The 27,521-nt window shown below is 37.3% G+C and overlaps 1 protein-coding gene across 1 annotated transcript in view; it reads left to right on the top strand.

Moving 5' to 3' along the window:
* LOC128530600 (signal-transducing adaptor protein 1-like) overlaps window positions 1–27,521 on the top strand; it is a 47,327-nt gene that overhangs the window by 18,725 nt on the left and 1,081 nt on the right. Inside the window, exons 12-14 of the mRNA XM_053504633.1 lie at window positions 1,479–1,529; window positions 1,876–1,986; window positions 27,219–27,269. Coding sequence (XP_053360608.1) covers window positions 1,479–1,529; window positions 1,876–1,986; window positions 27,219–27,269 — 213 coding nt within the window. The remainder of the gene's footprint in view (window positions 1–1,478; window positions 1,530–1,875; window positions 1,987–27,218; window positions 27,270–27,521) is intronic.

The following is a 27,521-nucleotide window of genomic DNA, read 5'->3' as shown; positions in this document are numbered from 1 at the left end:
CATACACCACACACACAAAAGTGGTCCCTTTCTCTCTCTGCCCTAGCCTTTTAAACAAACTGTGCAGTGAAAGCTATACTTATAATTTATAAATATACTCCAAAGATACAATGCTTTACTACCAGGTCTGACAACTAGTTTTATTTATTATATTAAATGTAATAACTAGCTTAATATGACTTTGCCTAATGTTAAAGCTAGCCTAATATTAGCTAATGTATTAGGAGAGATGAGTACTGCATTACACAATATAACAGTTATTGCCCTAGCATTAAAAACTATTAGAAACCGAGGGGGGGATTAAATGAATAAATAAATAAAACAATTAGTGCAGCTCCCATTAGAAATGTTTATTTCCAGCAATGATGTTTGCTAGCTTGGCTACTGGTTTACACAAGAACAACTGTCTAGTTAGTATAATGTTACCTAGCTTGCTCAAAAGCCTGGTTAACAGATTTGTTGACAAAATAACGATGACCTAATGTAAGCTACATTGTTAGTGAGTCTGATTAATAAATAGTTTTTATTTAACGTCATTACATACGCGTTGACCGGCTTGTCAGAGCATCTTTGCTATTGATCTGGGAAGGCTTTAAGAGCCTTGTTATTTTAAGAATCAGCCTTTTGATGTCTTAAAGAGAACTATGTGTCAAAGAGTATGGTCCTATAGTGTGTCCCAGTAGCCAAGTCCTTTGCGTAAATCCAGTTTCCTTGGAATGAAGAGGAATAAAAAGCACCCCATTTTCTCCAAAATAATGCACCTTTACTTGGGTCGGTTCTAGTGTTTCAAGCATTCAAACTCAAATAAAAATACGAGGGTACCAACATAAAGTGCACCTCTCCCAAACCTGCCATACAGGTGCACTGGCCAGTCGCCAACAAAGATGTCATTGCTTACAAAGTCATGAAATTTGTAAAGTAGTTGGCAGAACTATATATACTGTAGTTTTATTTCCATAGTGGTTAGCCCAATTAGCTTGTTACATAACCGGGCTAATGGTTCAAATAACAGTACAATGCTCACTATAAAACAAAGCTTTTATAGTTTAGTATCAGCAATGCAGCAGTGTTATGGTTTACCAATGCTACTAGATTACTAATTAGGTTATTAATACTAGTTACCACAAACATTTATTTCTGGAAACATTACATCAACTTAATGAACTCTGTAGCTGTGAAGTGGTTAGCCAACAGCTTGGGTTGCAAAATTATATCTCAAGCCCGTACTATGCTGTTATAGTGTGTGACATACTTCTAGTCATTTCAATAGCACCTAAAGCTTGTTTTTGTAGCAAAGATTAGGGAATTGTAAGGATACCTGAACATAAAGTCAAAGGTAGCTTGAATTTAGATTGTTGTTCAGACAAGTCGCTCTGTAAAGTCAAGTTGAGACAAAGTCAAAGGAAAACAGAAAAAATGTCAGGAAAGCGAATGGTTTATACTGTATGATACAGAGAACCACTGTTGTGTGTTTGTAGCGCGACCTCCAAAGCCTCAGTCGTCTGTGCCTAGTCTGCCCATAGGTCCAGGTAGGTGACCTGACTTCTTTAATTATTTTATTACTTTTTAAATTATTATTCTTGCATTATACTGTAGATATAAATAAAGATTTATGGAAAATATCATGGTCCCTTAAAACAGAATGTAAGCGTGGACTTCAAGAGCAGAACCATGAGGCATTAGAATATTTCCTTTATGCTGCAAGCTGCAACAGATCAATGAACTGTTTTAACTACTGTACATTGTACTTATATTTAATATCTAATTCATATATTAGTTATAGAAACAGGTTTAAAGAAACTGTTATATTCTATTTATTTTTTAAATATCAGCCCCCAAAAATATTGTCACGTGTTAATGAAATCTTTGCTGCAGGCGGGGCTTTGCTTCCACGAAATTTTCGCCGACACAGTGATACAGCGGTCGCTGAAGCAAGACCAAGACGGCCAATATCAGCAGTGTCTATTGGAGAAACCTTTTTTCAGTGTAAGGGTCAACTTGCTCAACTCTGACCATGAATTTAAGAACTAATAATGTTCAGAAGGTACACATAAGGTGAATTGCAACTACAAAACATTAACGCCCCCCCCCCATTCCCTCCAATTAGACCCCCCTCCTCCCCTCCTGTATTGAAACTATGACTCTCTTTAGGAAAAACATCTCAGCTAGGAGTAGAGTGTACTTCAGATGCAGAAAACTGTAAAAAGAAACCTGTAGTGTGAGCGTCTGCTTAGCAATACCACAGTTTATTAAAGTAGCTTTGAGATTAGAGGACATTTATGGGTCCTTAAACACCTTTTAAAAAAAATTTAACTGCAAACAGCAGCTTTTAATGAATTTTTAAGTACTAGCTTAGGGTTTTCTTTCATTCCTTCTTTTTTACGACTCACTTTTTTAGAGTGGGAAAACTCGCGATATTAACAACTTCTGTAGATTAGAAATAGCTTGTTTATTAAAATCAAAATTATTAAATTTAAATGATTATAATAGATGAGAGAAAACAGATTTGGGGCTTGGCACTACTGGGCCCAGTGGGTTTGTGCTGTGGTGTCCCGCACCAGGACATTAGCAGTGGATACTTTTGGTGCCGTGGGTTGCGGGGCTGAGCCACTGTGGATCAGATTATACAGTATATACCGTGAGGTCAATAAGTATTTGATCACCCTGTAATTTTGCAAGTTCTCTTACTTAGAAATCATGGAGGGGTCTACAATTTTCAGCATAGGTGCATTTCCACTGTCAGAGACAAAATCTAAAAAGAAAAATTCGGAAATCACATTGTATGATTTTTTTTTTTTTTACAATTTGTGAATTACTGTGTCAAATAAGTATTTGATTACTTGCTTATCAGCCAGATTTCTGACCCTCAAAGACCTGTTTATTTTGCTTTTTAAATAGTTCATACATGGTCAACTCTGCTCATGATTCTAAATTAGTAGCACCTGTTTGAGGTCGTTAGCTATCATAAAGACACCTGTGCACCCCACAATCAGCCAAAGTCTAAGTAGCAACATGGGCAAAACCAAAGAGCTGTCAAAAGACATAAGAGACAAAATTCTAGACCTTCACAAAGCTGGAAAGGGCTACGGTGCAAATGCCAAGCAGCTTGGTGAAAAAAGCACAACTGTTGGAGCAATTGTCAGAAAATGGAAGAGGCTAATGATGACTGTCAATGTCCCTCGGACTGGGGCCCCACAGAAGATCTTTCCTTGTGGCGTATTAATGATGCTAAGAATTGTGAAGAATTAGTCCAGAACTACATGGGAGGGGCTGGTCAATGCCGTGAAGAGAGCTGGGACCATCGTTTCCAAGGCTACTATCAGTAATACACTAAAACGTCATGGTTTAAAATCTTGCATTGCACGGAAGGTTACCCTGCTTAAGTCAGCCCATGTCCAGGCCCGTCTAAAGTTTGCCCGGGACCATCTGGATGATTTAAGAGGAGTCATGGGAGAAAGTCCTATGGTCAGATGAGACCATATGTAGAACTTTTTGGTCTTAACTCCATTCACCGTGTTTGGAGGAAGAAGAATGATGAGTATCATCTCAATAATACCATACCTACAGTGAAGCATGGGGCTGGAAGCATCATGCTCTGGGGGTGTTTTTCTGCTCAGGGGGTAGGACGACTGCACTGCATTAAGGAGAGGATGAACGGGGCCATGTACATATTGGGCAAAAACCTCCTTTCCTCAGTCAGAGCATTAAAGATGGGCTGGGTCTTCCAACATGACAATGACCCAAAGCACACAGCCAGGAAAACCAAGGAGTGGCTCCGTAAGAAGCATATCAAGCTCCTGGAGTGGCCTAGCCAGTCTCCAGACCTAAATCCAATAAAAAAACCTGACAGATCTAGAGAAGATCTGTATGGAGGAGTGGGCCAAAATCCCTCCTACAGTGTGTGCAAACCTGGTGAAGAACTACAGGAATTAAATAGTTATTTGACACAGAAATTCACAAATAAATTGTTAAAAAAATTCATACAATGTGGTTTCCAGATTTTTCTTTTAGATTCTGTCTCTCACAGTGAAAATGCACCTATGATGAAAATTGTAGATCCCTCCATGATTTGTAAGTAAGAGAACTTGCAAAATCACAGGGTGACCAAATGCTTATTGACCTCACTGTAATTGACAATGTTATTTAGTTCACCTAGTAGGGGTATTAATGTTATGGCTCAGTGGTGTACAGTCAACAGAATTTTTTAAAAGTCTCTTATTTAAATCTTAAGCTGAATGATTGAGAACAGAAAATGTAGTTAGATCACAGTTTTGCAAGTTGAAACATTACTAATTGTCTTGTTTCTGCTTTTTTTTTTTTTTTACAGTTTTAAACGAAGATCTAAAGCAGAGGATGAAAAAAATGAGACTTACTGCAGAGGGACCTCTGACCCCAGGACGATCAGCTTGTCTGCAAACAAAGAAATGAAGGAATTTAAAATAAGCTGTGTGTGTGTGTGTGTGTGTGTGGCCCAGCTGACTGGATGCTCGTGAAGCACCTTGTAGATTAATTGGTTATTGATTCTGCACTTTGGTCTTTACAGTTAAGTAACAGGAGGTAAAAGCGTGTACTTGCCACATTACTGTCTGTCTCTGACATTTGTTCTGACAGTAAATCAGTGTATAGCATTTTTTTTGCTAATCAAAATTAATTCCTGTATAGCATTATTGCTATTTTTTTCAATTGCAGTTGGTATGTATTTATAACCTAGTTAATGAAGACATGGCGTACATGCACAATAAAGCATAACAATATACTTTATACTGAAATAGTCTATGGCTTTGCTCGTATACCAAGGCCTATAAAATTAAGCGCAATTAATGTTCATGTATAAATAAACATATCTATATGTAACCCTCTTTATGTGCTCCCAAACGAGTCTCTGCGTTGTGTTAGGTGTATTAAGAAGAAGGGAGGACACCATTTGTAACTGGATCGACATCAGCGCAGCTCTCTCTCTTTATTTAGTTGCTCTTCCCCACACCAGGCCTCGGTTGACAAACAGGCAATCTTCTATAAGAACAAAACTTTTAAAAGAACAAAACAACTGAGGCAATTTCCTTTCAATTAAACATAGAATGCAAGTACAACAAAATAGTAAAACAAAATACCACAATTACAGCCACAACTAAAAATACTAATTCAAATCCAACAACACAGATCTCCCCATAACAACTAATTAACTACTAAAACATACAATATTTTTTATGATGTATAATTAAAAAAAAGGAAAATCCAAAATGATTAAAAATAATGCCACATCTCTTTCAATAAACATTCCATCGTTAGGATAATTACTTCAAATAATGTGGATGGTTAACCGAGATAGCACAAAGATACAGATTATTAAGAGCACAAAAAGAAATGCCATCTCACCTTCTCATAAGAACTAAACAACTGAGGCTAAACAACAAGCTCAACAATTTAGAGAAGGGGATTTACTTACAAAAAATAAACACAGCTCCCTCTAGTGTGTGGAAGCCAATATTACATCTTCCCTATATATATATATATATATATATATATATATATATATATTTCTAACAGACGTACTTCTTATTTATTAACTTTTGACAATATTCTCATACACACATTTATACACACTTATCATTTATACACACTTATCAGTCAAGAGAAACTCTTTCATTTATTTGTTTTCATTTCGTCCTCAGCCGAGCGGTGGTGTATCCAGAGACAATACATACAATACAAAGTCGTCTACTAACCTTCTCCTCTACAGTAGGTGCGGCGTCTCAGTCAGCCAATCACGTGCGACACGGGAATGCTCGCAAAACCGTCAGCACTGTGATGAGAAAGAAAGAAAAGGTGTTTTCTTATGACGGGTTATACAGTATAAGACACACATCTCTGCAGTGTGATGAGTGATAAAGTCTTACATTTACATTACGCTGTGTTGTAGTGTCCCATCGGCCCCCCAGGCAGCCCACCACCTCGCTCGTGGTCAAGTGACAGTGAAAGGAGAAAAAACTGAGGGGAAAAAACAAAACGGTGTGTAAACCATGAGGGAATTGAACACGAAAGTGAAATCTAGCTGCATCAGATCCAGTAAAATTGATGAACTTAAAAACACTGATGGAAATCTTACCTGTAAGAATTTTATTAGCGTTATTTATTTGTAACTTGAAAAGCGAAGACGTACTATAGATTCCAAATACTAGACAGATAAACTAACAAACACTTAAGCCTGAAAACCAAAACTAAATATTAAAACCCTAAAGGATGCCATGTTTGTACAAGAACTGCAGTAAAAATATTTTCTGAATTCTTGGGAAATAAAGGCCATGTGCTATGCAAAATCTACTTTTTGTTATGTTTAGATATTCAGATGAGACACTAATATGTATGTGTGTGTGCGTGTAAAAAAAAACATTCCCCTTTTCCATGGTTGTATTGACTGTTGCTTAAACAACCTAATTAGATTCTCAGGATGATGAGATGAGGATGAAGTAAGGAGCAGGACGAGGGAAACTCTTCCTGAAGTTAAACATGCAGATGCGAGCTCCATCGGTGACTGACGCTTTTAAGTAATACTTTAATCGTATCAATTCCTGAACCACTGGATGAGCTACTGAGGCTCAGGATTTTTTTTCAGATTACAGGATTAGGATAAAAAGTACTATATTTTAATAGAATGTTCTTGTTTTGTGCTTAGAATAGGAATAAAAGCAAAAACAAACCACACACTGTGGGTTATAAAGTGTTTATTAAAGTAACCAGTGTCAGGATGGAAAAACTCAACAGGAAGTTGTGTGTGTAATAGAAAACAGTGTTATGTCATTTTTCATTTTCAATAAACCACATCATGTCCTTTATGCAATATCTAACTTACACTGATCATTTACATATTTACACACAAACACACATTATTACACACATGTAGCTAACCTTTCTTAAACTATTTACAGTTTGTACAGTGAAACCTCGGATTGCGAGTAACGTGGTTTACGGGTGTTCTGCAAGATGAGCAAAGATTTTTTTATAAATTTTGACTTGGAAATGAACAAGTCTTGGTTTACGAGTACCGAGTATCGTATCACGCATGCGTTTTTTGTTTTGACGCCAAATGTCACGTGATCACAACTGAGCCAACGGTTTTTCTCTCTCTTGCACTGCAGAATTGTGGGTAATCGTCTCCCCTGCTGGTATAAATATTATTTTACTGGTATAATCAACATCTGTGCACAAGTGTACTGTTTACTATAACACTGTGACCATGTTTGTGCGCATAAAACATTTTATTTTGTGTCTGTATGCGTGTGTACAGCGTGTGTGTAAAGCAAAAGCAAGTCTTATTAGAGAGATTAAAGATCAATTTTCACTCTCTGTATCAGCCTGCTCTTTGTGCTCAATCGAGTGTCATTTGTTACGTCCCAGTCTAGGGTTGGGCCGTACAGCAAATGATTGGTTAAAGGTTCTATTTTAAACTGTATGTAGAAGGTGGAATACAATGGTGTAATATAACAAAAAGAACTAGACAGATATGTCAGCTTACAAAAAGACGAGGTTTGTATTGCTTTACACAAAGCACATGCAAATAAAAATACACAACATCAGGATCAGCTTCAGGGTGGACCCAGGCCAAAATAATAAACAGAACAGGTATCTGTATTTTATAAGCTAGTTTACCTAGCAAACAAAACACAGACAAAAATGCAGATATTTTATCTCCCTAAACCAAAAACAGTGAACAAATTCCCTGTTCCCCAAAGTCACACCCCTACAACTGTGAAATTACAGTGAAATTATTTACAAAATATGTACAAAAAAAAACAAGCACTCAAACCAAAGGGACAAAGCGATAATGAAAGTCAAAGGGAGGCAAAAAGTCAAAATCAGAATATACAATCCAATATCAAAAACGCCAAAATCACAAAATCTCTCTCTCTCTCCAACACAACCAACACCTCGCATACACGCCTCCCCGTTCCTATGGAATAAGATCACTGACAAAAATATTTGTGCTTAAAAAAAGGTTTGTGTGTAAGAAATAAGCTTTCTGATCAAACTGTAACTTTAGATGGCCTTTTAGTTCCAGTGCAACAGTGAAAGACCTCGGTGTGATTATAGATTCCAGCCTTTCATTTAACACTTATGTAGATAATATTACCAGAATAGCATTCTTTCACCTCAGAAATATTGCCAAAATAGGAAATATATTGTCGCTAAACGATGCAGAAAAACTAGTTCATGCTTTTATCACTTCTAGGTTGGACTATTGTAACGCCTTACTGTCTGGTTGTTCAACTAGATGCATAAATAAGCTTTCGTTAGTTTAGAATGCAGCAGCGAGAGTCCTCACTAGAACCAGAAGATACCAGCACATCACCCCTATCTTATCCACACTGCATTGGCTCTCTGTGAAATTTCACATCGATTTTAAAATACTAGGTATAAAGCATTACATGGTCTCGCACCGCAGTATCTGAGTGAACTGCTAGTGTCTTACGATCCACCACGCCTTCTTCAATCAAAGGATGCAGGCTGCTTGTCAGTACCACATATTATGAAAACTACAGCGATTGGTTGCTTTACATCCCAGTTCCCCCTCATGTCTGTGTTTCCTTCTGGCTCTCCCTTTTAGTCATGCTGTCATAGTTAGATTTGCCAGAGTCTTTGCTTGCACTGTGCACTAAATTATACATTTAACCTTATACATGTGTGACTGTGACCATACCTATCTGTTATCTTTCCTTCTCTTCTGCTCTCTCCTCTTCTCCTCTCTAACACACAGTATGACTGCAGATCAATCCCTGCTATCCATTATTACCCAAATGAGGATGGGTTCTCTGTTGAGTCTGGTTCATCTCAAAGTTTCTTCCTATTGCCATCTCAAAGGTTTTCCTTGCCACTGTCGCTGTCGTCCTCAGCTTGCTCATCAGGGACAATCTTATCAATTTAATTTATACACATTCACATTTCATACAAATTTCATAATTCTTATTATTGTGTTAAGCTGCTTTGCGACAATGGCAATTGTTAAAAAGCGCCATACAAATAAAATTAAATTGAATTAAATAGAATATACAAAAAGGCACAGAATTATACAAAATAATTATAAAAAATAAGCAACGTTGTATAATTGTGCGAAAGAGAACATTGTGGGATATTGGGGATATACACATCTACAGTTAGAATATATATTGTGGCATGGGCGGGGTTTCGCTTGGGAACCATCATGCTTTGCGGGATGGGACTGTTATGTGTTCACCCTGTTGGGAAAAGGTGTTTGGGTTAGTGGCTTCGGCCAGGGTATGTGTGTATGTTTTTAGGTGTGTTAGTAATGGTGGGAAGTGTTTGTGTGTGCTATTTTGTGCCATTGCTAAATAAAATACTCCCAGCCATTTGCATTGGGCAGCAAATAAGCTCACTCGTCTCTCCACCATCCTTTACGGCGATAAAAACCCTACAATATGCATGTATTTATGTGTGTGTGTGTGTGTGTGTGTACTATAGGGAATAAAAAGTACAGAGTTCAGTTTAGGCTATTTAAACACTTGTTTATTGCAGTTATTCCAGTAGGACTCTGTACTTTTTTTGTGTACATAATTTTCATCCCCTAAAACTATCCTTTAAATAAAAATAATATTAATAATTAAATAACCACAACAACAACAACAACAATAATAATAATAATAATAATAACACTTGGTAGATTTTTTATATGAAAAAATAATCAGTAGTCAGTAATGATCAAATGATCTATTTGGTGTCTAAGATTTGCTTCTTTAAATGATCTTCAGCCACGTTGGGACAGTTTTTGTTTTTTCATCATGTGTAAAGCTTTCCTGTATTATTTAAACATAATTCCTAACATATAATACATTTCTGTACCTTTCAATGTCAAGGAAAAAGTTGTTGTTTTTTTCCGGGAAACAGTTTAAATGAGTGTTTTAATGAATGTTTGGTTAATTTGGTTTGATTTTATATATATATATATATATATATATATATATATATATATATAATTGATTGTTAGTTTTAGCCATTCCCAAAACCTTTATATAAAAACTTTCTCTTATTCTCATTCCATTATTTCTTTCCTCCCTTCAAATGACAAGACTGTATAAGCTCTCATAAATTCCCTGCAGTCCAGAGGTTAACATCTGCAATCTAAACTCCATCTAAATCCGTGTATATTAATAGAAACTGGTTAGACTTGAAGCAGAAGAAAATCTGTATCACACCCAAGGAGTCACCCTCATTTGTGTGAGTGTGTGAAACACAAAATAAATCAGAAATTATCCAAATATGTCCAGTACCTTTGCCTTATCATAACCAGCCAATTAGCTTAACCGAGGGGCGGGGTCTCGTCGGTTGGCTCCTCCTTGTTAGGACTCACCTGTTGAAAACACCTGGACACACTGCACTAGAGCACGCGTCTTCAGGTCCGCGCAGGAGTAGAGCAGTAGAGACTACAGGTGTGTGCTTGCGCGCGCGTGTCCGTGTCTGTCTGTGTGTGTGTGTGTGTGTGTGTGCGCGAACCCCGCTACCTGCACCAGCGATGAGGCACGCGCAGCGGATTCGAGCCCAGCTGCCCTGCTGCTACTACGAGGGATTTCTGGAAAAGATGTCTATAAAAAATAGGGTGAGTTTCATCTCTTATTAAAGCATTTTACAATACGTGCATTTATTTAAGACTCATGCTTAATTTATTCAGTTTAGAGTTTATTTTGTCACTGATCTCTGAATTAATATCCAGGACATCTGGAGGAACTCAAATGGCATATAAGATACATAACCTATTCATACCCTGTACTGTAAAATATGCATTAATTTCCTGTGTAAAGAGTTCTGTAAATCATGTACAGTGTGTGTAACAATACACACCTGCCACAATTTCAATTCGAGTCAATTGTAACATCGTTATAGATAGGTAGACAGATATAGAGCGGCATGGGGCGTAGTGGTTAGAACTGTCTCCTTACACCTCGGGTTCGATTTCTGCCTCGGGGTCTGTGTGCATGGAGTTTGCATGTTCTCCCTGTGCTTGGTGGGTTTCCTCCGGGTACTGTGATTTCCTCCCACAGTCCAAAGACAAAGCAGCAGCTACTGTACATCTGTGTTCTCAAATTGCCTGTAGTGTGTGAATGTTGACTGGAGGTCCTACCATGATCGTAAAAATGGGACTGGCCGGTCCCTTGTTGGACTACAGAGGTTCCTGGATTTGATGGATGTGATAGATAGATGTATTACTTTATCAATCCCAAAGAGAAATTGTATTATTACAGCAGCCAGTTCACAGGCTATACAACAAGTAAGCAACCAGCAAGAATTGCAAAAAAAAAAAAAAAAAAAAGAAACTCTGTTTACAATTTACAGTGCCTTAATGAGGTAAAAAATAGTGTCAAATAATACCGGTAAACTGTTTCTACTGTATGTACATGTACAAGATGATTGTGTATACAGGCAGGAATGAAACTGCACATAAGGTGCATCAGCAAGTAGAAATAGTAATAAAAGAAAGAATTAAATGAATGAAGAACGTGACCATGCAGAGTTAGTGTAAAGTCTTACTGGAGTTGGCAGAAAAGATCTTGAGACAAAAAGAAAAAAAAAACATTTTGAACTTAATTTGAATAGTGAAAGAATTATGATTCAAAGAGTTCCTTTTTTATTTCTGGATTACAAGCAATGTAAAACAAGGCACATATTTTTCTTCCATATTTGTAAATGGCAAAATTTCTACAAAACATTAAACATTATAAACAAAATGTACTACAAAATCAACCATTGACTCGACCTGAACATTAAAAGCTTTATAGCGGAAACAGAGCTCCAAAATTGGATAAAATGACAGATAATTTAAAAAAATATACCACTACATTTGATAACATTTGTCTGGAGACTTCCAGACGATGCAGGACAGAGTCAAGGTTAAATACTCCTAAACACTTGAAGGTTAAGACTCTTGCTCGATTGAATCTGAATTCATGAGTTTTAGCATTAATCCTTAAAGTGTTAATTAATGCTAACCCAGCGCTTCTCTTAGCTAGCTTACACAAAATTAATATCATTAAAATAACTTGACCAGCAGACACATTTCAGTTCTTCACTAAAGCAAAGTTTTTACTAGAACTTTAATATGAACACGTAGAGAAATTATTATTATTATGTAAAACAGCTGCTGAAATAAAGCACACAAAATGAAGAAAATAAAAGCCCTAAGTTTATACTGTAACATATTTACACTGTACGTTCTGTAGCAAAGAACAGAGTGAAGACATGATTGCAAATAAAACATCTGGGCTCCTATAGGTTAACTTTAACCAAGAACACATTTATTTAATTCATTAGTCTTTTATTAAAAAGAGAATGAAGAGAATCTGATTTAAAAGCAACATCATTCTGATACTTAAAGGTGCATAACTGTACATGAAGGAACACTTATTAGACATTTACATTGTTACTGTCTTTTTTCATATTCCACTTAAACTTTCTAAAAATCCAGAAGATTCGATAATATTGAAGTGTTCTGTAGATCTGCTGTACATTTCTAGTCTGATATAAACACTGAGATTGCAGGCTGCAGTTGGTATGTTGTGATGTTTGCATAATTAGGCGTTAACAAGGAAATTAATTAAATTTATGATACATATTTCATATTGTACACTAAACAACAGTGCAACATTTTCTCTGGTATCATTTCCTTGGTATCAATTAAAATTCGTTACCTAAACAAGAAGAATAAAAGATATGTCATGTGACGGATGGTTGGATATTTAAAAGATAATTATTGATGAAAGCGTTCTCATTACTCAGGATTGTTAATTCTGATCATCAGTGGAGACTCAAGCTTCCTTGTTTTGTTCTCAGAACTCAAAAATTTACCACAAATAATCTGACCGCATTTCTAAACAGTGGTTGTTTACACTTAATTATTCTCCATTTATTTTACTCCTTCTCCACATGTGCCATTTCTGTATCTATGTAAATCCAAATAAAACAAGCCAAGGGGTGGGGCTCTTCTTATATGAGGTCAGAATAGGGAAAAATATATATCTGGCTTGTTTAAACCCTGGCCGATACTAAAATAGGAAAAAAAGAGGAAAAGCAGGGAATTCTTTTTTCTTTTCTTTTTTCTTTGTTTGCACACACACATTGTGGACATGGGGATGTCTAAAAGTGACTACAAAGCATAATTTTTGAATAACATAATTCTTTGGGCATTATGTTGGATGAATCACAGTAAATTACAAAGTGAGTATAAAATGTCTCCTCATACCCGTTTTTTTTTATTTAAAAAATTAAACCAGGAACTCTTTAATATCTGATCTCACCACCTTTAATGTGATATAGTGAGATTTCCTTAAAATGTTTCTCCATCTTCAAAATGGCAATAATAGGGCTAGATGGACGCCCTCCCTCCATCCAAGCTAGAACTTTTCAGGCTTCGTTCTAACAAAAAATATTTGGTCATTTAACCTCTCTAATGAGACTTGCTTTTGCTTTACACACGCGCTGTACACACATGCATACAGACACAAAATAAAATAAGTTTTACGCACACACACATGTGGTCACAGTGTTAAAGTAAACAGTACACGAGTGCACGAATGTTGATTATACCAGTAAGAGACGCACACTAAGACCCAGCAGGAAAGCCGATTACCCACATTCCACAGCGCAAGAAAGAGAAAAATGGTTGGCTCAGTTATCACGTGACGCTCTGTGTCAAAACAAAAAGCGCATGTGTGATACATGATATTCGGTACTCGTAAACCAAGACTTGTTCGTTTTCCAAGTCAAAATTTATTACAAATCTTTGCTCGTCTTGCGGAACACTCGCAAAATGTGTTACTCACAATTCGAGGTTTCACTGTAAAGATAACAGTGCACATATTATCTTTTAGCTTTATGCTGCAGTATGTATAAAAAAACTACAGTGTGTTGCATTTGATGAAAATCAATGAACTACTACAGAGGGAAAAAAAATGTATTTCTGCATGCAACAAAAACATTTTAAATTCAGAATTTTTTTTTACTTAAATTAACTTAAATTATCCACTTGCAGAAAACCAAAAATGCTATCTGCGTAAATAGGATTATCTATATAAATACATTCTGTTGGGTGTCGCACATCGGCGGTTGAGACGCATATTTTGAGCGACAAAAAATTAAACATGTTTTATGTTACAGGATCACCATAATCTTCAAATTTAGAATTACCTTTAAAAAACTAATAACCTAAAATTACAAAAAAAATAAATTTATGGAGCCGCTACTCCTTTGCGTGGAAAGGAGTCAGTTGAGGTGGTTCGGGCATCTAGTAAGTATGTCACCAGGACGCCTCCCTAGGGAGGTGTTCTTGGCACGTCCAGCTGAAAGGAGACCACAGGGTAGACCAAGGACTAGATGGGGAGATAATATCTCCACACTGACCTGGGAACGCCTCGGGATTCCCCAGTCAGAGTTAGCTGAGGTGGCTGGGGAAAGGGAAGTTTGGGGTTCCCTGCTGGAACTGCTACCCCCGCGACTTTGGATTAATGGTTTAAGATGGATGGATAAATATGCCCAAGTGTTATGGTCATTAATGTTTTTCTGTTTACTTTGTGCAGACCAATCAGAAGCTCTGGGCTGCACTGTGTGGGAACGCTCTGTTCTTCTTCAACAATAGCAAGGACTGTGACGTATGTAAATTTTTGTTTTAGTTTTTTTCAACATTGTATTCTTAAGCTTTTTTTTATTCACTGTAATGGGATTTATTGACATTTGTCTGTTACTGATACTAGTATGTGGAAAAGCAAGAACTGTCAAACTTCATCTCTCTAAGGGACTACCCCAGTTCAGATGCCAGTCTCTACCTGCGTGTACAAGACGACGATATCTGCCTCACGGTGAGAGGTTTAGATATGATACATGTTTATTAACCATGCATTTTTATAATTTTTTCATTATTACAATTAGAATTCCAACTGAATTGGATGATCGGGTGAGACTGTACTGTACTTGATTTGTTAATATAAATCAGAGAAAAGATACAGCTCTCTCCACAAATGTTATATATTGTTTCTTTACTAAAAAAAAACTTATAAAACTACTATAGATATAATATAACATTAGACCTGTGTTACTGACAGAGCTGCTGATTACACAATTAATGTTTAATATTTAGTAATTAATTGCATTTTTTTTAAATTGTTAATTGTCATGTTTTAAGGCTCCGAGTCTAGAAGCCCGTGAGCTATGGAAAGGCTTCATCTTGTCCGTAGTGAAGGTCAGTACAGCTTTTCATAGACACTCACATGGTTTAGGGTTACATGCTTGTCTTGTTCTACTGTTGAGAATATTCTAGTATATTCCAGAGTTTACTGACTGATATGACAGACTAAGTTCAGAGTCCGGTCATTATTAGACAATATCTAATATATTTTCAGGATTCAGACACAGGTTCATGATGGTTTAGTCCTGAGTGAATTAAATACTGTTGTTGTTCTTGAATTAGTAAACCTTTATGTAAAGCTAGCTAGTTAGAAGTGATACAAAATCATGACAAATTTGTGAATGTAACCTCATAATGTTCACAAAGAGTCACAAGCTCATTTATTAATAGCACTTGTTTTTTGTCCTAATAAGTTATATTACTTAATAAGCAATAAACAGTTGCATTATTCATTTTCCTGTGTGAACTACCAACACCATGCTTCTCTAGGTCAGTGTTGTACATTGCAACACCACATGAAATTGTTTACAAGCCCGAAACTCTGTCTCATTTCCTTTTGACTGCAACTTGTACTTCCTTGTGCTCCAGTTTCCTCGTTCTTCTTATTCTTTTTAATAAGCTTTGGGCGGTGCCAGATTATTGTAAACATGTTTTCTTGTTTTTGCTTTCATAACTAAATGATTCACTCGTTCATTTGCTTGTTATTAAAATAATAAGCACAAGCAAACCTTGCTGCCATGTTCCAGAAGGAGAACTTTATGACAAACAAGATGAGATCAATTTTTTTTTAAATATTTGCATCATGCAGGTGTAATTCTGAACAAACTGCTTGTTGTTAGTTTCTACTCCCACCTGCTGTTATTTGGAGAATCCCTGCACATAAATAAAGGTTTTTTGGTGCTTAAGTTCCATTGGTGTTTATTGGTTTATCATTACTGAAGATATGAATAGAAATTAGATTAGGAATGATTAGGCAGATGCTTGTGTCCCACAGCTGCAAGTTCCCACCTCCCTCAACCTGCTGCCTGGTCAGGTTTGCATGCTGAAAGACGCTGTGGAGAAAGAGAACGAAAGACTTAAAGAGATCGCTGAAAAAGCTGCAGCTGAACAAGCTTCTAAAGCAGCAGCTACGCCAGACCATAACGATTACATGTCTGTACTGTCCGAGATGCCAGCGTAAGTACAGACTCCTTCTCTTATTGCCTAATCTGGTCAATAGACAAGATTAAGACTCACACAGATCACACACACACATCCTTATTGGCTTATATCCTACTGTATATTTAGACCCCTGTTCAGATTGGCTGATTGTCCAGATATTGGTTCAGACTCCAGTGACTTTTATTTATTTTCTTTTTTTAAATTTATTTGCCAATATGTCTGCACAGCTTTAGAGCAGTGTTTGTCATTATTAGCTAGTATACAAAAGTTTAGATTTCTCATTTGGTGGGACAGATAGATCCTGACTCCTGAGCTGACACCCAAACTTTACCATTCAAATTCTAATGTTCAGACTCTTTTTTGGCTGATATCAGCGCAGATCCCCAGTCAAAGAAAACATTATATATACTGTTATATATAATTCTATATTATATAATTATATAACTTCCATAGACTTGAATGTGTTCATTGCAACTATTCCTGGCTAAATTCCCGTATACAAACTGTGTGTGGTTCTGTAGATGCTTTTGCAAACTGTCCCCGACGGAAACTGAAAACCTTTTGGAAAAGCACAAAGATAAAGGAAACATGCTGCTCAGACCTAGCCGAGATGAAACCTGTTTTGCTGTCACTACCCGGCAGGAGTTTAACGGGTAACATAAATACACACACACACACACACACACACACACACACTCTTTGTATTTTAAACCACTTTCCCAACCCTGGTTCTGGAGGGCCACGTGCCCTAAACATTTTATTGTTTTCTCCGCTCCCACTATATCTGATTTAAAGGCCACCTGTTATGCAAAATTTAATTTTCAATTATTTTTAGACTTTTATTCAGGTCTCCAGTCTGTGTTTACAAACAAAAACAGTGGGGAAAAAAACATGATTTGATTTTTGTCCTTTTTCTGTGGCTAATCAGATTTTCTCCCTAATGTGACATCATATAAGATCATCCCCTCCCCTGGTTTGTTGTTTAGCCCTGCAGTTCTCTAAAGGGGCGTGGCTCAGCAGTAGCTCATTTATGTTTACATTTGGAGAAGAAAAGACATATATTTTGAACTCTGAGACCTGTGTTAACTTGTTAAAGAAGTAAAATATGAGACCTTTAAATTTGAAGCTAATTGACAGCCTTTTCTGAATAGAAGAGGGTTCAGTCACTCAGGGAGAACAGAACAGAAATACTAGCCTTATATGGATGCCTGTGTGTTCCTTGTTGAGTGTGTGCTCTTGGTGTACTATGAGTAACACTGAAATGGAAAAAAAAACATTGCAAATCATCTCTTTCATTCCATTTCTTTTTTTCTCTTGTTCAGCAGGCCAGTTTTCAAACATTACAGAGTAACACGGATCCCTGAAGGAGGATTCGTCATTGCTGTTGACAATCCAGTGAGTAGGAATGGACAACTTAAAACATTTACATTTAGGCATTTGGGAGACGCTCTTATCCAGAGCGACTTACAAGAAGGGATGTAAAGTTTACATCACTGGATACATACTTACACTGGGTTAACTAAGATAGGTGGGATGAGGCGAGCAGTGCTGGAGGATCGGAGGGAACGTGGTGCAGTGCGTGGTGTGATTAGAGCAGAGAGGTAAGTGGGTGCTGGGCCATTTTTAGCTTTGTAGGCAAGCATCAGCGTTTTGAATTTGATGCGGGCAGCTACGGAAGCGGAGGAGTGGTGTGATGTGGGAGAACTTGGGAAGGTTAAAAACAAGATGTGCTGCTGCATTCTGGATCAGGAATTTCTTCCAGATTCCTTGTACAACACTCCATGATGTGATTGACTATCTGATAGAAACTACTGGAGGAATTTATAAGCCTTTGGTTCTGGAGCACACGTATGAAGAAAACATCGGTAGGAAGCTCATATAAAATTACAAGAATATAAAGCAAGTGTGTATTTAAATTAAAAAGAGTGACAACAGGCTTGCGACCCTGTGTTATACAGTAGGGTCACATTATTGTACAAAGTTTATAAATCTTTCTGCCATGTTTATTTTTAGTTGTAGAACGTTCACGCAAGCCTTTTTCATGTAATAATTTATCCTAAATGGACACATTGTAATGGGAAACATTAAAGCCAAACATTCATGGGGTGTTCAAATCAAACCGGGACTTGTGATGAAATTTGACATAAAAGTGATTGATACAGAAAACTTCAAGATTCTTAGCTGCAGTAAAACATTTGAATGGTGGAAATGTTTTAAAGAAAGCAGAGGATTATATAGAGATATAAAGGGAGTTTTTAGTCTCATCACTGTGTTCGGTTATATTGCAAAATTTCTGCTTTTCATCGAATGCCTCTTATAGTTACACAGATATTTCTAGCTAAAATCTATACATCAAAATTTTTTATTACAACGCTTTCCCAGCCTATTGCAATATCTATATCTATATACCTGTTTTAGCTTACCCTTTTTGCAACCTGTATAAAAAGACATACATACTGTACATTTGTTCCACCCATTAATTTTCTCTTTTCTAGAACTGTGTTTAAGAGATCAGTGTGGATGATATGTTTATGTGTGTGAATTCGAATGTGTGCTCAGTAATGCAATAAAAAAAAAACTCACTGATGTACTTAGATATTTTGAACATATAAAGTAATATGTGGGCAGTTTAAATATGACAGGGAGAGAAAAGGTAGAGAGAAAATGTTTGCTTGCCACCCTGTGTAAATAGCTTTAAATAATATAATAGCTTTTGACTCAACAGTGATGATTTCTCCAAACTTACTTGATCTCCATGTAGATATCCCGTTTAAATGTGTGTTGTGTGTCTGTGTTGAGTGTTGAGCATGTGTGTGAACATGCTCAGTAATACGTCAGCTTCTCCTGTAATCCACAGTGTGTCACTTGTTTCTTAAAGAGTATGTAGATTATGATGAGGAGAATGGAGAGAAGAGGATGCGCTGTGCATCCGCCAGCCCTATGCGCCCCAAACTAGGCCCCAAACCAGGTACTGCAAATGTTCTTATTACGTGCACATACACAGAAAGCACAAATACATGCATGTGTAAGTTTCTAAAATCTGTGTGTATTATCCAGAGGAGGACAATAACCTTGTTGACGAAGGCGAATGTGCTCCGCGACCTCTCTTGCCTCGGGCCCCAGGTAATAAATTAATTAATTCATTTATAATTCATTTTTTAAATAAAAAATTATTTGCTTTTGCACTTCTGTTAGCTTATAGAGAGTACACTTAGCACACTGATTTTAACGCATGTAATAAAAAGCAGAAATTTGATTTGATTATGACATGTTTCATACATTTAATTCTCATTTCCCTAAATTTATTCGGATTCTGTAAAGCTGCTTTGCGACAGTGACCATTGTTAAAAGTGCCATACAAATTTAATAAAAATGAATAAGTGCATTAAATAGAAAAATAAAAGAAGTAAATAAAAGAAGAACAGTAATTTTCTGAGAAAATGTAATCAAAATTAGAGAGTAAGACACCTAGGACTCACAGCCGTGGTTCTCTAAGTGTGTGGCGCCCCACTAGTGGGGAATACAGACATGACAGGTGGGGCGCAATGAACGGGAGGGAATTAGTGGAAAATAATAGGACAGTACCTATTCTAATTTATGCTTTTCTTTATTGATTTATTTAATGTAGAGCATAACACAGAGTCAGTAGCGTACAGTGTGTAGTGAGCATAATAACGTAAATGGATACATTTGTTACATGGACCACAAAAAAGCAGGTGATTTTCTGTAGCACTATCAGCCTAATCAACCAAAAGCCAGCCGAAAGGAAAACATGATGAAGCCTATGTTGCACTTGGATTAACGGTAAGGATGGTGGGATAGAGGGGAGACCCGTGTGTGTTTTGTGTCTTAAACCGCTGGCAGCAGACAGCATGAGACCCAACAAATTAGGAAGACACTTAGAGACAACACACCCCAGTCAAGTTAATAAGCCAATCGACTTCTTTGAAAGAAAGCTCTAGATAAGTGACAAAGTAAGCCTGTTATAACAGCTGCACATGTATTCTATCTGTTTTCAACTTGGTGTTATTTGATCTTATTGGTTTAGAAATTGATATTTCAATAAATAATAAACTTGGCCGTTTTCGTTCTCATTTTGTTGACAAGTGGGGCTTGAAAATTCGCCAACCGCCTTAAGTGGGGAACGACAGAAAATGTTTAAGAACCACTGACTTACAGTATGAGAAATCTTAGCTTCTGTTTTACACAATATAATAACTAGCTAAATGTTAGTGTTTACTAGCAAGATATCTAATATAAGATTATAAGTTATTGTTTTAAGTTATAACACTAGTACCCGGGATTCCTAGCAAACTTACTTAATGCTTCACACAGTACAAAAAAACTCTATAGTTAGATGTTTTACTACCAGGCCTGACAACTAGTTTTATTTATTATATTAAATGTAATAACTATGCATTAGAAGCGTTTAAACTCAAATACAAAACGAGGGTACCAACATGAAGTGCACCTCTCCCAAACCTGCCATACAGGTGCATTGGCCAGTTGCCAACAAAGATGTCATTGCTAACAAGTCATGGAATTTGTAAAGTGGCTGGCAGAACTATATACTGTAGTTGTATTTCCATAGTGGTTAGCCCAATTAGATAGCTGGTTACATAACCTGGCTAATGGTTCAAATTACAGTACAATGCTCACTATAAAACAAAGCTTTTATAGTTTAGTATCAGCAATGCAGCAGTGTTAGGTGTTATTTTTAAATATCAGCCCGAAAAGGTACGTGTTAATGAAATCTTTGTTGCAGGCGGGGCTTTGCTTCCACCAAATTCGCGCCCGTGCAGTGCCACAGCAGTCGCTGAAGCAAGACTAAGACGGCCAATACCAGCAGTGCCTATTGGAGAAATCTTATCTCAGTGTAAGGGTCAACTTGCTCAACTCTGACTATGAATTTAAGAACTAATAATATTCAGAAGGTACTGTTACATCCCTGATGTAAAAGTCTAGGGTAAGGGACGTAACAGTGAAAAGTAAAAATAAAATTGGTTGGGGTGAGTGCGTACCCGTCCCCTGCCTCACACAACAGACACAGTATATTTCAAATGATCTGGGGTTTTTTTTATTGACAAAGGGTATGATTAACAAAGTAGAAAATGGAAGCAAAAATAGACTTCAGGAGGGGGAAAGGCCAAAACAACAAACAAAAGGACCCTCTAACTAGTTAGGAAGTAAAAACTGTCTAAACTGACAACATAAAAGAAAATTAACAACAGAAATGTACACTAACTCCCTAACTAAACCAAAAACAGGAGAAAAGAGTTTCGCAGAAATAAAATGGCACCCACCTCCTTACAGCTTCCAATACACACAAACTTAAACAACAGATCAAAAAGGGCTACAATAAGCCATAACTTGTAGTTTTTGGACAAGACCAAAGTCTGTGACCCAACAAACAGCAACACAAGGCAGGCAAGGGGAACAGCACTCTGGAAGGCAAGCTTCAATGTGGCTGGCACGCCGAGCAACCTTTGTTTGCAACCTCAGCCCAGTAACGAGCAGCAGGTGAGAGCGATCACCTCCCTCTCTTCCACACCTGGTTGAGCAGCAGGTAGAGCAGACACACAAAAAGAGAGAGAGAGAAGAGCACGCCACAGCACATAGCATCCAACATTATACAAAATAACCACGGAACGTAACACCCCCACCCATAAGTTTTCAAGCATCAACCAATGTCTTGAAGATAAAGAAACTATACAAACCATATACTCACTTTTCTTTCACTCTACAGCACAATATACTCTCGAAAGGACATCAGCTACAGTATTTTCAGAACCCTTACAATACTGAATATTCAAGTTGTACTCTTGAATAATGAGGGACCACCTCATCAGACGCTGATTTGAGTTTCGCATCCTATGCAGAAAAGCAAGTGGGTTATGATCTGTATAGACAGTGACGACATGATTACTACCATCAAGGTAAACCTCGAAATGTTGTAACGCCAACACCAGGGCTAAGGTCTCCTTCTCAATCATACTGTAATTTTGCTGAGCGTTGGTGAACTTCTTAGAAAAGTAGAATACAGGATGTTCTACACCATCGGCATCTTCCTGCAGCAGCACAGCTCCAGCACCTGAGGAACTGGCATCTACCTGCAGTCTGAACGGGAGAGTAAAACAAGGAGCAGAAAGGACAGGAGCACTACTTAAGAGATCCTTGGCAGCATTGAAGGCAAAATTACACTCAGGAGACCATACAAACTTCCGGGCCGTACTGAGCAAGTCAGTCAAAGGGGTGACTACTGAAGCAAAATTTCTACAAAAGCTCCTATAATACCCCACCATTCCAAGGAAACGTCTCAATTCCCTTTTATTACGGGGTATAGGAAACTCCAAGATAGCTTCTACCTTGGCCTCTACAGGCTTTACTTGACCTTGACCTACCTTTTTACCTAAATAGGTAACCACTGCTTTTGCAAACTCACACTTCTTCAGATTAAGAGTTAGTGAAGCGTTGGCCAGCTGCCTAAAAACTTGATCGAGGCTACTTAGATGCTCTTCCCAAGTGTGCGAAAAAACCACTACATCATCCAAGTAGGCTTCACAGTTAGGGATACCCGACAACACTTGTTGCATCAACCTTTGGAATGTCGCGGGAGCATTGCGCATCCCGAAGGCCATTACAGAGTATTGCAGCAGGTTATTAGGGGTCACAAAGGCAGAAATCTCAGAAGCACGGGCGGTTCAAATCTGGACTTAATTTTAGACTGAGTACGCACTAGATGAGCTTTAGCAAAGTCACATACACTATGTAGTCGTTCACGGAAGTTACTGACATAATTAAGCACGTTAGTGGCAAGTGGGGTTTTTGACATCAGCTGTTCTTGAAAAAGTTTTAGGGGCCCCCGAACTGTGTGACCAAACACAAGTTCGGATGGACTAAACCCTAACGATTCTTGAGAGTCACTACCTTGATGGGATTCAAGCAGTAGTGAAACAGTGGGATAGATGCATTAGTGTAGCAGAGGATTATATAGAGATATAAAGGGAGTTTTTAGTCTCATCACTGTATTCTGTTATATTGGAAAATTTCTACTTTGCATCGAACGGCTCTTACAGTTACACAGATTTTTCTAGCTAAAATCTATACATCAAAATTGTTTATTACAACTCTTTACTGTTTTGACCATACCACCTTATAATACTACCTTATAATACTACCTTATAATACTACCTTATAATACTACCTTATAATTGATGCGCACTGCGCTTTCCCAGCCTATTGCAATATCTATATCTATATACCTGTTTTAGCTCACCCTTTTTGCAACCTGTATAAAAAGACATACATACTGTACATTTGTTCCACCCATTAATTTTCTCTTTTCTAGAACTGTGTTTAAAAGATCAGTGTGGTTGACATGTGTGTGAATTCGAATGTGTGCTCAGTAATGTAATAAAAAAAAAAACTCACTGATGTACTTAGATATTTTGAACATATAATGTAATATGTGGGCAGTTTAAATATGACAGGGAGAGAAAAGGTAGAGAGAAAATGTTTGCTTGCCACCCTGTGTAAACAGCTTTAAATAACATAATAGCTTTTGACTCAACAGTGATGATTTCTCCAAACTTACTTGATCTCCATGTAGATATCCCGTTTAAATGTGTGTTGTGTGTCTGTGTTGAGCATGTGTGTGAACATGCTCAGTAATACGTCAGCTTCTCCTGTAATCCACAGTGTGTCACTTGTTTCTTTCAGTGTATGTAGATTATGATGAGAAGAACGGAGAGAAGAGGATGCGCTGTGCATCTAGCAGCACCAAACTTGTTCGCCCCAACCTAGCCCCCAAACCAGGTACTGCAAATGTTCTTATTACGTGCACATACACAGAAAGCACAAATACATGCATGTGTAAGTTTCTAAAATCTGTGTGTATCATCCAGAGGAGGACAATAACCTTGTTGAAGAAGGCGAATGTGCTCCGCGACCTCTCTTGCCTCGGGCCCCAGGTAATAAATTAATTAATTCATTTATAATTAATTTTTTTAATTAAAAATTATTTGCTTTTGCACTTCTGTTAGCTTATAGAGAGTACACTTAGCACACTGATTTTAACGCATGTAATAAAAAGCAGAAATTTGATTTGATTATGACATGTTTCTTCATACATTTCATTCTCATTTCCCTAAATTTATTCGGATTCTGTAAAGCTGCTTTGCAACAGTGACCATTGTTAAAAGTGCCATACAAATGTAATAAAAATGAATAAGTGCATCAAATAGAAAAATAAAAGAAGTAAATAAAAGAAGAATAGTAATTTTCTGAGAAAATGTAATCAAAATTAGAGAGTAAGACACCTAGGACTCACAGCCGTGGTTCTCTAAGTGTGTGGCGCCCCACTAGTGGGGAATACAGACATGACAGGTGGGGCGCAATGAACGGGAGGGAATTAGTGGAAAATAATAGGACAGTACCTATTCTAATTCATGCTTTTCTTTATTGATTTATTTAATGTAGAGCATAACACCGAGTCAGTAGCGTACTGTATGTAGTGAGCATAATAACGTCAATGGATACATTTGTTACATGGACCACAAAAAAGCAGGTGATTTAGCACTATCAGCCTAATCAACCAAAAGCCAGCCGAAAGGAAAACATGATGAAGCCTATATGTTGCACTTGGATTCACGGTGAGGATGATGGGATAGAGGGGAGACCCGTGTGTGTTTTGTGTCTTAAACCGCTGGCTTACAGTATGAGAAATCTTAGCTTCTGTTTTACACAATATAATAACTAGCTAAATGTTAGTGTTTACTAGCAAGATATCTAATATAAGATTATAAGTTATTGTTTTAAGTTATAACACTAGTACCCGGGATTCCTAGCAAACTTACTTAATGCTTCACACAGTAGAAAAAATACTCTAGTTAGATATTTTACTACCAGGCCTGACAACTAGTTTTATTTATTATATTAAATGTAATAACTATGCATTAGAAGCGTTTAAACTCAAATACAAAACGAGGGTACCAACATGAAGTGCACCTCTCCCTAACATGCCATACAGGTGTATTGGCCAGTTGCCAACAAAGATGTCATTGCTAACAAGTCATGGAATTTGTAAAGTGGCTGGCAGAACTATATACTGTAGTTGTATTTCCATAGTGGTTATCCCAATTAGATAGCTGGTTACATAACCTGGCTAATGGTTCAAATTACAGTACAATGCTCACTATAAAACAAAGCTTTTATAGTTTAGTATCAGCAATGCAGCAGTGTTAGGTGTTATTTTTAAATATCAGCCCGAAAAGATACGTGTTAATGAAATCTTTGTTGCAGGCGGGGCTTTGCTTCCACCAAATTCGCGCCCGTGCAGTGCCACAGCAGTCGCTGAAGCAAGACTAAGACGGCCAATACCAGCAGTGCCTATTGGAGAATTCTTATTTCAGTGTAAGTGTCAACTTGCTCAACTCTGACTATGAATTTAAGAACTAATAATATTCAGAAGGTACTGTTACATCCCTGATGTAAAAGTCTAGGGTAAGGGACGTAACAGTGAAAAGTAAAAATAAAATTGGTTGGGGTGAGTGCGTACCCGTCCCCTGCCTCACACAACAGACACAGTATATTTCAAATGATCTGGGTTTTTTTTATTGACAAAGGGTATGATTAACAAAGTAGAAAATGGAAGCAAAAATAGACTTCAGGAGGGGGAAAGGCCAAAACAACAAACAAAAGGACCCTCTAACTAGTTAGGGAGTAAAAACTGTCTAAACTGACAACATAAAAGAAAATTAACAACAGAAATGTACACTAACTCCCTAACTAAACCAAAAACAGGAGAAAAGAGTTTCGCAGAAATAAAATGGCACCCACCTCCTTACAGCTTCCAATACACACAAACTTAAACAACAGATCAAAAAGGGCTACAATAAGCCGTAACTTGTAGTTTTTGGACAAGACCAAAGTCTGTGACCCAACAAACAGCAACACAAGGCAGGCAAGGGGAACAGCACTCTGGAAGGCAAGCTTCAATGTGGCTGGCACGCCGAGCAACCTTTGTTTGCAACCTCAGCCCAGTAACGAGCAGCAGGTGAGAGCGATCACCTCCCTCTCTTCCACACCTGGTTGAGCAGCAGGTAGGGCAGACACACAAAAAGAGAGAGAGAAGAGCACGCCACAGCACATAGCATCCAACATTATACAAAATAACCACGGAACGTAACAGGTACACATAAGGTTAAAACATTACCAGCCGCCCCCTATTCCCTCTAATTATAATATAGTATATATCTAATGTCATTATGGACATGTCTTAAAGAGAACTATATGTTAAAGAGTATGGTCCTATAGTGTGTCCCAGTAGCCAAGTCATTTGTGTAAATCCAGTTTCCTTCCAAAATAATACACTTTTACATGGATCGGTTCTGGTGTTTAACGCTTTCAAACTCAAATAAAAAAAAACAACATAAAGTGCACCTCTCCCAAACCTGCCATACAGGTGCAGTGGCCAGTCGCCAACAAAGATGTCATTGCTAACAATAAAATTTGTAAAGTAGCTGGCAGAACTATACAGTATATACTGTAGTTGTATTTCCATAGTGGTTAGCCCAATTAGATAGCTGGTAAAATAACCTGGCCAATGGTTCAAATTACAGTACAATGCTCACTATAAAACAAAGCTTTTATAGTTTAGTATCAGCAATAAAAAAAAAGCTTGTTTTTGTAGCTAAGATTAGGGAATTGTAAGGATACCTGAACATAAGGTCAAAGGTAGCTTGAATTTAGCTTGTTGTTCAGACAAGTCGGTCTGTAAAGTCAAGTTGAGACAAAGTCAAAGGAAAACAGAAAAAATGTCAGGAAAGCGAATGGTTTATACTGTATGATACCGAGAATCACTGTTGTGTGTTTGTAGCGCGACCTCCAAAGCCTCAGTCGTCTGTGCCTAGTCTGCCCATAGGTCCAGGTAGGTGACCTGACTTCTTTAATTATTTTATTACTTTTTTTATTATTATTATTATTCTTGCATTATACTGTACATATAAATAAAGATTTATGGAAAAATATTATGGTCCCTTAAAACAGAATGTAAGCGTAGACTTCAAGAGCAGAACCATGAGGCATTACAATATTTCCTTTATGCTGCAAGCTAGTTAGCAACAGATCAATGAACTGTTACTAGTAACTACTAATTCATATCTTAGTTATAGAAACCGGT

The sequence above is a fragment of the Clarias gariepinus genome, chromosome 9, assembly GCF_024256425.1.
Source record: "Clarias gariepinus isolate MV-2021 ecotype Netherlands chromosome 9, CGAR_prim_01v2, whole genome shotgun sequence".
NCBI lineage: Eukaryota > Metazoa > Chordata > Actinopteri > Siluriformes > Clariidae > Clarias > Clarias gariepinus.
Note: the sequence above shows the minus strand (reverse complement) of the source record. Positions and strands in the feature narration are given on the sequence as shown.